Source organism: Prosopis cineraria, unplaced genomic scaffold, assembly GCF_029017545.1.
Source record: "Prosopis cineraria cultivar Desert tree isolate PC_DT_omini unplaced genomic scaffold, ASM2901754v1 PC2, whole genome shotgun sequence".
Taxonomy (NCBI): Eukaryota; Viridiplantae; Streptophyta; class Magnoliopsida; order Fabales; family Fabaceae; genus Prosopis; species Prosopis cineraria.
Window position 1 is genome coordinate 8,586,732 of NW_026555333.1, and position 10,253 is coordinate 8,596,984.

The 10,253-nt window shown below is 37.9% G+C and overlaps 1 protein-coding gene across 1 annotated transcript; it reads right to left on the reverse strand.

The window, feature by feature from the left end:
• Positions 1 to 1,800: 1,800 nt before the first annotated feature.
• LOC129303007 (F-box/LRR-repeat protein 15-like) lies at positions 1,801 to 9,712 on the reverse strand. Its single transcript, XM_054941986.1, is given in 17 exon segments — positions 1,801 to 2,122; positions 2,235 to 2,320; positions 2,896 to 3,307; positions 3,310 to 3,514; positions 3,830 to 4,028; positions 4,105 to 4,265; positions 4,691 to 4,843; positions 5,118 to 5,288; positions 5,372 to 5,471; positions 5,574 to 5,662; positions 5,746 to 5,844; positions 5,930 to 6,219; positions 6,595 to 6,791; positions 6,869 to 6,965; positions 7,168 to 7,300; positions 7,472 to 7,735; positions 8,863 to 9,712. Coding segments are annotated over 14 exon segments (2,253 nt in total). The 5' UTR covers positions 7,502 to 7,735; positions 8,863 to 9,712; the 3' UTR covers positions 1,801 to 2,122; positions 2,235 to 2,320; positions 2,896 to 2,978.
• Positions 9,713 to 10,253: the final 541 nt, after the last annotated feature.

Here is a 10,253-nt window from a genome sequence, read left to right on the forward strand (position 1 = left end):
ATTGCAAAAAAATTGGTCACAATTGAGTAACTTGTCTAGATGTAATTTTTTTAATTACCTATAATTTTTCATCTTAGTGCACTAATTTTTTTTTTTTTAGAAACTCGCTTCAAGCAATAGAGATTCAAGCACTACAGGAAGGGGTAGGGGAAGGGGAACAGGTCAAGGATGAGGAAGGGGCGGATATGTTGGCCTTGATGATGCCATAGATTCTAATCAACCACAAACACAACAATCACAAACTAGGACAATAAGAGGGAGGGCATTTTATAGGTTTAGCATTGAGTGTGAAATAGAAGTAAGGATAGATGAAGATATTGGGAAGATTGTGTATAATGTATGTCAACTTTGTGATTTGTTTATAGCTTTAAAATTCAAATATTTACTTATTGAGATACATTGTTTTGTTGTTGTTGTTTGCAATAAGGATGCCTTCAGAAGTGGTCTTGAAGAAGGAACTGCAACAAAGCATCTTTGCCATTATGCAGATCCTGAGACTTGGTTTTCTATACCTAATGAGAGACAAAAGAGGAGAAGCAAGTTACAAGGAACCATAACCACAAGTCAAGAGGAAACACGCCATATTGCAGTCATAGATGGAACCAATGTCCCAGGTCCTAATCTTTCATTTACTACACTAGGCCTCACTTGGAGAGGTGAACGTAGTGTCACCATATCACAATTTTTAGCATAAAGAGAAAGGAGGATTGGAGAGTTGAGGAGAAGCCCTAACAAAGCCAAGAAAATTGGCATTTAGATACATGCCATCAATACTAGGGAGTTAGCTTTCCTCTTAGAAAAAAACAAAACTGACAGTTAACGTAATTTCATGATTTAAATTGAATAATTTTTAAAATACAATTTAATTATAACAGTTCAAATTTTACAGTCGAGGAAAAAAAAAACCGTGGAAAGAAATCTAGACTGTCCACATCCAAAGTTTAATTGCCCAAATTTTAAAATTCTAAAATGATACATTTATTTTTTTGAAATGTGATGGTTGTAATGTATTTTATTATATATATATATATATAGATATACATTATCTATTAAAATAACAATTATTTTAAAATACAAGTCAAATTAAATTAAATCTAGACTAGGTCCAAAATCAATGCTCCAGGTTGATGATGAGCCGCCCATGGGCAGTTTTTTTGAAGAGCAATGAATGTGGCAACATACTACCTCAACAAAGCTGTGAGACGGCAAGAAAAGTCAACACTGCCACAAAACTATTACTCTTCCCTCAAAAAATTAGTTTAATAAAGTATGCAATACATCCACTTAAATGGTTAGAACCCTCTTCCAGCCTCTTCAATATAGGACAAAACAATTTCCTTACTTTCATGACGCTCCCATCACACATGACTGATCAGAAAGACCCACCATTGAAAAAAAACCCAAGTCTAGTTCTAGTACCATTTGGTCATGAGACCATTACTCTCTAAAAATTAACTCAAATGAGATATACAATGCACTCAACTTATAAACTTCCCAAATCTCTCCAATGTGAGACAGACGTCACGGCCATAGTGAGGAAAGCATCACGAAAGAGTGGGGCGGGTGTGTGTGCATGAGATCGAGAAAGGTTGCGTGAATGTGAAGGAGTCACGTGGGGGAGAAAGTGCGAGGAAATATTAGAAAAGATCAAGAGAAGCTATAGGAGTTGGTGTACATTTTCATTTGAGCAATTGCTAGAAGTTTTCTTTTCATTCAAGTCCCTCTTTCTTGTGCACGCTTGTACCAACCACTTGAAGCTGCTTCCCCCCACTCAAATCTCTACAAATTGCTTTTAGAACAAAATTTAAATTTAATATTTACAAATGAAACGGGTCTAAATGAGACCAGAAATAAATGTAACAACCGAGAATAGAGATTATGTTAACAGAAAACAACGCTTGCCTCTAGATTTTTATATTCCAAACCACAATGACAACGGAATTGTCGACCATTTATAAAGCAACAAAGAAATAACCCGATTTATTACCAAATGTGCCATCACCCACAGGATAATTTGTTCATCGCTGGTAACACCCGCAATCATTAAGTTGACAAGCTGCGCAAAATTCGCTTCAAACTAGGACACCACCACCCTTAATCTTCCCACACTGGTCAAGCTTATCTGTGGACATCCATAAGCATACAAAATTCAATAAGACGACTTAAACCCGATGGTCCAAGAACAACCCGCTCAACGCCATGAGTGAAAATCGGGTAAAAATGATCATTCGCACCTTTGGACAAAAGCGGACATCAAGGGTCTCCAGCATACTACATTTGATATCGCAGCTTCAACAGCTTTTTCATCAATGTTGCAAGACTAGAGCCAAGAGAATACCCCACCACCAAAGAAAAAATAAATGAGTCAAGGCGACAAAAGCAAACAAACCCGAGCAAATAATTCTACAGACAAGCAATTTCAAAAGCATAATGATTCAATTTTAAACAACAAAAATGAACCTAAGTACGGATTACAAAACTAAAATATAACTTCTTGGCCAATTAATTATAACAATAGCCTAAAGGTCAACCCAAATTCATAGATACTGTTGTTTTATGATGGACAAGGGCCAAAGTGTCAACCCCACATATAGGAACGATTTTTCACCGAAGTTTTGAAGGAGTCATTGCCACTTATGTGAGTACGACAGAAGACTGACACTTCAAGCTTAAACAACGAAGCAAATAGGTTGTGCCATATACTTAGAAATAAGAGTCGCTTTTTCAAGCCACGCATTTAGATAAGACAGCTAACAATTGTTATGCAGAAAAGAATCAAAATACGCCTCAATACACAAGAAATTATATAAAATGACAAGACCTGACTACAAGAAGCATCAAAACAATATACATTTACCAATCCCAATATTACATTGGCAGGCACGACACAAATACCTGAAGAAATAGGGTGGTTAACCTCGGACACTCGAGCTTCAAAACTTCCAAAGAGGGAACAATTGCTGGATAGAATACAAAATTTAAAATATAAACATATCTAACATACTGATAGAAAATAACCAAAGATTATTAAAGCACCAACTATACCTTAAATTAAGAAAGCATAAGGTGAGACAAATTAAATCCACCTCCTTTAAATTTGCTGATAAAGAAAGGTTCAAAGAAAGCAAATGCCAACAACGTGCCATTGGTGGAATGAGAACTTTCCTGATATTTTGACATCCCACACAATTGAGGTTCTGCAGTAAACGGTTGGGTTGACTGCTGAACCCATCGACATGCTCATTTGAAATTATGCTAGCTGAGATGTTTAAAAGCAGGCAACACAGTAGCCTGACCATGATTGAAGCCCCCAATTCAAATCACCCATATTCACACAGCCGTTTAAGCTCACATGAGTGAGCTGGGTACAGCAAGCAAGAAGCTCCTCTATGGCAGATTGACAGAGAGTTCCATAAGACAAGTCTAACTCCCGAAGTGCTGGTAAAGCATCCCTCTTGTAAAGAGGCTCGAGTGATGAGTCAGTAAGAAATTTGCAAGCCTGTAATTTTAATACCTTAAACAAAAGGAAAATAGCACTGTCAAAAAGGAGGAAGAGAAGACACACACAAACACAGATGGCAACATTCCCTGATCGATTGTTCAAGGGAGAAAAAGTATTAGAACTAGTAGCATATCATCTGAGACAAACAATACCGCTACTCAGCTACTTATTTCCAGTTTATAGCAATATTAGGCTACCATCTTAATTGCTTGAAACAGAAAGAACTTTTCTACTGGACAATAGTTCTACTTAATTAAATACTCAAATCTACTATTCTGCATAATAGTAGTGTCAAGTAAGAGTATAAAAATAAAAGGTAACACTTGCCTTAAGTTTTGAACAAGACTCAAAAACAGGCTGCAAGTCCGTCAAAAAAGTGTATGATAAATCAAGAAAAGTCAGGTTTTGAAGACAGTGCAGAGAACAAAGTCCGTACGATCCAATTGACGGGCATGACATCAGTATTAATGACTCAATCAGTGGGCATGAGGCAGTTGTTGCAGACAAGCAGCCATCTGTTAGTTGGCTGTATGTACAAACAACAAGTGTCAGTTTATATAACACAATAATGAAACATAAGAAAATAATCAATGCTTCATAACCTGCAAAAGGAAGCATCCAAAGATGCCAAAAATGGGCAGTTAATGGATGCTTCAGATAGGACGCCACATCCTTTCAATTCAAGTGAGACCATGAAAGGTGCTTCAATGCTAATTATGTTCAACTTGGGACAAATTCCCAAATTGAGACACCGAAGAGCAACCTGAGAAGCAAGAGTAAAAAAGAATCCATCAGCCTCTATCTACAGGAAATCAGACTAACTGCTGGAACTAATTATAGGAAGCTAACGAACTCCAAAGCCCCAGCCCAATATTCCAGCACTGCCAAAAGTAGTTTGACTTGGGGGCAAAATAAACAGATAATCCTACCTTGATGAAAATATACTTCTGTTTGAGGATTGAACAACAAAGTCAATAAAGTAAGTACAAAACTTCACATATAAGCCACTATACAGTGCCTATATAAAGTAAGTACAAAACTTCACATGTAAGCCACTATACAGTGCCTATTTATACATTTATCCTCTCCGTTTTACCAGTAATCACAAAAAGGTACAAAGAACTTATTTTTCTTATCATGTAATTGTAAAACACAATTAAAAGGATGTAGTTGAGAAAAAATACTCACAGGGCAGAATGATGCGCTTTCCAAATGATCACAACCATCTAAGCAAACTCTATCAAGATTAGGGCATGTGAGCTCAAGAATAGTAATTGCCCGACAACCAACAAGGGAAAGGCTGACTAAAGAGCTACTGATAAACCGAACAGCTGTCAAGCTCTGAAGAAATTAGAACACAACTTAAGCTAGAGAACAAAAATACGGAATATTTCAACCACAAGATCAATCAGGATTACATAGCCACATAATCTCTAAAACATAAAAAATATCTCAAAGCATCAGCTTTGATTTTCAAAGTGGATCCCAGAACGGTGTCCAACTAATACATAGAACATGTAGAACATGGTGAAAACACATATTGCTAGGCTAGATCAATCAAAAGAAGATTTTAGAAAATGTTTTTCAGGCAGAGATTACAGACTTAAGCAAATACCTCACAATTATCAAGAATTAATGACTTCAACATAGGACATCCTCCACCATCACCAAAAACATCACATATAGCGTTTGTCAAGGATTCACAGTCGGAGAGGTCAACCTCTTGCAAAGATTGGCATTGCAGAGCCAATGAGGATAAGCTATCCTGTTTTTTTAACGCTAATTTCTGCACTCAAACAGTCAACCTTTTAGACTGCTGATGTATAATTCACATAAAATGGAAATACTATAACAGATTAAAAGATGTACTTGAAGTGAATTTGAAGTGATATTGATCCGATGGAGTGCAGGACAATTAGAAACCACGATAGAAGACAGCATTATAGTCCTCAAGTTTAAATCAGCAAATCTACCAAGTGAATGAGTATCTAGTCAGCCGGCAATGGTAAAAATGAAGACGAGAACCATAATACTTTTCGAGGGATGAAAAAGAAATAAAGCAGAAGCCTACTTGCGACAATGAACCAATCTAATACTCTGCAAACGAGGAAGTTCCAAGAATACAGAGGTCAACAGACTACAATTATCAAGTTCCAAAACCTGCAAGGCAAGAACAGTTTACTCCCTTTGAGCATGCATATATAGTAAATCAGATATGTCAGTATCAAAGACAAGTTCTATACCTGCAACAAATAACAATAAGATATGGCAGCCATTGAGGCTGAAGTAATTCCCTCACAGCTGTGAAGCTTGAGAACTGTCAACATTGGCAGTCTAACAGACTTCAATGAGAAACAAAAGAGCTCATCAATAAAAGCTAATACAATCTATACTTTGCAAAAGAGAATTACAACCTCTAAAGCATACCTCCAGAGAGAGATTCGGGCAGTATGATGCATCAAGATAACTAAGGTTGGCACAATTGATGGCTATTTCCCGTAGTGTTTCATCACTAACACATGAACAATTTGACAAGTCTAGGGAAACTAAATGAGAGCATGAAATGGCAGCCGCACGAATTGCAGCATCAGGAAGTTTGTGGCAAGAGCCCATGTCAAGCTCACGCAGAAGGGGGCAATTAAGCCCAGCCTGTGCCATGTTACTGCGCTTCAATGACAATGTTTCAAGCTGCGGGCACCTGAATAAGTATAGTATTACTTAAGACTATCATAAAATGACATTAATTTTAATCAATGAAACATTGTTCGTGCATGGCATAGAGGTAGCCTGGAAGGAGTATTTTATATTACCATTTTCTACACAAGGATTTCAATCAAACTAATACATGAAGTTATAAAACTAAATAACGCATACAATATAGCCATTTTACAAGCATTTACGTGCACAAGCCTTGCGTTGAAATGCCATGGCTTCCCCAAAGTTATTGCTCAGTACGTGTAATGAAAAAAGCTATGATGGAAGAAAATTCAGAAAAATGTTTGATAAAGAAGTTTAAAAAAAAAAAAGCCTGTATGACACTGCAGTTTGATTACCAACAATATGACATGAAAATTGCTGTAAAACTTCTTTACCTGATTGATATGCGCATACACGACATTTTGTTAGTAGAAGATGACTTAATCTATCATGATTAACGGCTAACTCCTGAATACCATTGCCAAGCGTAGCATCATTGATGTTCAATCTTCTCAACATAGAGCAATTGGTTAAAGTATGGAAAAAACTATCAGTTATTTGTCCTCTTCCCAGTGTTATGGCCTCGAGATTTCTGACAATGATGATGACAAATCAGCCAGACTTACAGGTTTTTAGTTGGCTACATAAATATCATTGTAACCTACATACCTTAATGAAGATACAGCCTCCATAACAAGCCGGTGAATAGAAGGACCAGATATCTTTGTTGATGTGGCATTAGGATAACGCGCGCACATATTCACAACTGTACATACATATAGAGCTTAAATAAACATCTGCCTCAATACAATCAAAACAAGTCTCTGCCAGGGGCCCAAAGCATGCCTAAAATATTCACTTCATGGTAGATTCTTCAAAATTTTGCCATAGCAGCATTTTTATATTTTTTTGGTTAACCAAAGCAATAACAATTTTGTAAATGAAAATTAATAACAATCATCACTTACATTGGTCTATAGATATGTCCCGATCTTCAAAATCCAAACACCTCCAGAAATCTTCATGAGCACTAGCAGCTCTCCACTGCCTACAGACCCTGGCAGCTTTGCAGAGATCATGATGATCCAAGAAAGAGAAAACCTGGTTACGTGAACAAGGAACAGGTCTTTTAGAAAAGAAACTAAGCTACTGGAGGCGGAAAAGGAAGGAAATTAAAAATTAGTATTTGGTATTATTTGAAACATCTCCACCATATTATGTATGAAAAATAAACAAAGTGCACAACAATGATACTTTTTCCCTGGAGCATACCATGTGCAATAAATCATCAGTAAAATCCATATTGACTTCTGAGTCTTCTGCTGTTGAGATGTCACCACAACCCCCTTCACTCTCCTCATATAGCTAGAATCAGAGTTGAGCTCCTCACCAGTACCGGTCAATGTGAAAGTATTGTACTCCATCCCATGATGAGATTGAACAGGTGAACATCGGGTACTACACTGATCTAAGTGGTCTATAGATGCACTGGATTTCCCCATTTTTGAAGATGCTGGCGTTGGATAATGAAGCTGACTAGAAAACACATTTACTCATAACTAGAGAATATATAATGGCATGGTAAAGTCTGCTAGTTAAACATCAGCAAATGGTTTGCTCATACACAAATGCTACAAGTAGAAATAGGAACAAGCATTTCAAGTGCCAGATAATCGACATCTTTCAAAGAATAATCTGGTGAAGAGCTAAACAAAGGCATATACTGAAACAAGACAACCACTTATGTGCCTCTTTCTGGTAAGTAAATATTCTGTACGATGGTGAAGTCAAAGCAGCATATGAAATAGAGAAGTAGCATATAACAGAACACAAAGAACAAAATAACAATAGAATTCATAAATTTCAGTTTAATCCCAAAGAGAAACTATTTCGCTAGAGTAAAAAGAAAGAAATAAAAAATAGAAAGAATTTATTTTAAAAAAAATAATGTCAAACACTAACTTCATGAAATTTCTTTAGTCTCCTTCTATCATTCATAACACATCAAACAACTGATGCCAACACACAAAACTAACTATACTTTCACATACAATTACTCGCAAACACCCAGATACCAATAGTACATGGTTTTCTGGCGCAGCACCTTTCTTAAAGAGTGGAAATCTGTTGAAGGTGACGCGAAGGACGTAGTTTCTCTGTATCGTGCATTAGAAATCGCACAATGCGTCAAAGCCAAGTACCCCCAATCAAGGTGGTGAAAGACGGACCCAACTTTCAGTTATTTGTACAGGCACAACTAAATCTTCTATACACAAGAAATTGATCGGAGAGCAACAAAATAATTGGAAATTTCCTAGTGCCTGGAAGCAAGTACATTCTTAATTCATGACAATAGGCATTCTATGGGCCTGAGCCACTTTAGGCCATGTAGCACATACCACATATAATTCAACACAGCCATGTTCAAATACGGTAAAAGCACTACATTCAGTCAATATCGTATTACAGGAACAATTTCATGCTTAAAACTGGTGTTTACACGCTAAATGGTATATAAATTTAAAGAAACAAACCCAACAACTATGATTTTAAGGATGGTCAATTCGGAGTAGAAATGACAGGTGAGTGTAATGTTGCTGACAGTCATACGAATTTTCAGAAAGGAAAAACAATGTGCAGTTGACTGAGCGCCTAGAACTCACTCGAAATCTGAGAGAACTTTAGCGCGCTTATGCTGAGAATCCAGACCCCCATCGGCGGCACTACCCGAGCCAGCCATTACAACAGCCGAAGACGAACTACTCTCACCGTCGGACCACCACGATGTTCGAGGCTGCGAATTGAACCAAGAGTGAAGGCCCCCCATTCTCACAGCCCTAGCCATCACGTCAGACCACCTGAAATGGTCTTCGCGTTCACGCCTATTTACAGTCAGACTTAAGGTCGTATCAGTGCCAACCAAAGGGTCATCGTCATTCTCGATACTGTCATCAGGCAAGCGGTCCTTCTCGAAAAAGTTCATCTCCCTCATCGAGTTGGAACGATTATCTTTTTCTCTTGCCTCCTCGTCTTCTTCGCAGAAGCACAGACAGCACCAAATCCTCATGCACTTTTAAGTGTGAAGCTGCGAACTTACGAACCGTAGGTCACGATCCCACGCATTTGTAATAGAAATTCAGGGGCTGGGGCCGATTCGAGGGAAACCCTAACGTCAAGAGAAGAGCAGGCCGATATCAAGACTCAAGTCACAGAAGAAAGTGGTCGAATTTTGCGAATGCATGAAAGGCAGGAGAGGGGCAGAGAGAGGAGAATGAATGGAGGTTCTGATCGGATCTCGGAAGCTGGTTTCTTGGTAGGCGTCGTTGGTGCTCTCTGTCGCCCGAGAAGTGGAGGCATGGGAATGAAATTGATATATGAAATAGAATTACAAATTCCTACTTTGTGGAATGGGATGGGGGCGAACGACGACGTTTAAGAAGACAGTATTCAATCTTCATCCTGATTCGGATTTCATTGGAAACTTTGCTTGTTTCCTCGCTCTTCCTTCGTCTGGATGCCAATCATTAGCACACTCAAGAGGGAGGGAGGGTAATCTCTTTTAGATGAAAGATAATCGAGGGATGTGAGTTAATTCCTTTTATTCTTTTTTTTTTTTTAAACCTGGAGCCTTTTACCTCTGCTTGTAATTCAAAGGGGAAAAAAAAGAGTCCAGCAAAATATTCAGCCATTCGTGCATCGGTTAAATTACCAACCCAGTCAAACTATTATCGAATTCTATCTCCTTAGCCGGTAGAAGTACTCTTACCTCCTCTGTTTTGAGTGCTATGCCTGATCATTTGATGCGAACGACTTCTCTCCCTATGAGCACTTGCGAGGCGCTTGATAAGTGCAATCGTGATTTTTGTTGGGGTAGTACTGATGAACGAAGAAAGTCACACGGGATAGTGTTGTAAACCGAAGAGCAAGGGTGGACTCAAGCTTCAACAAGCACAATGACAAAATAAAGCCCTTCTCATAAAGCTTGGTCGGAACTTTGTGAAGCGAAGGAATGATTTTTGGGTTAAAGTTTTGCTTAACAAGTACAAATGAGGAG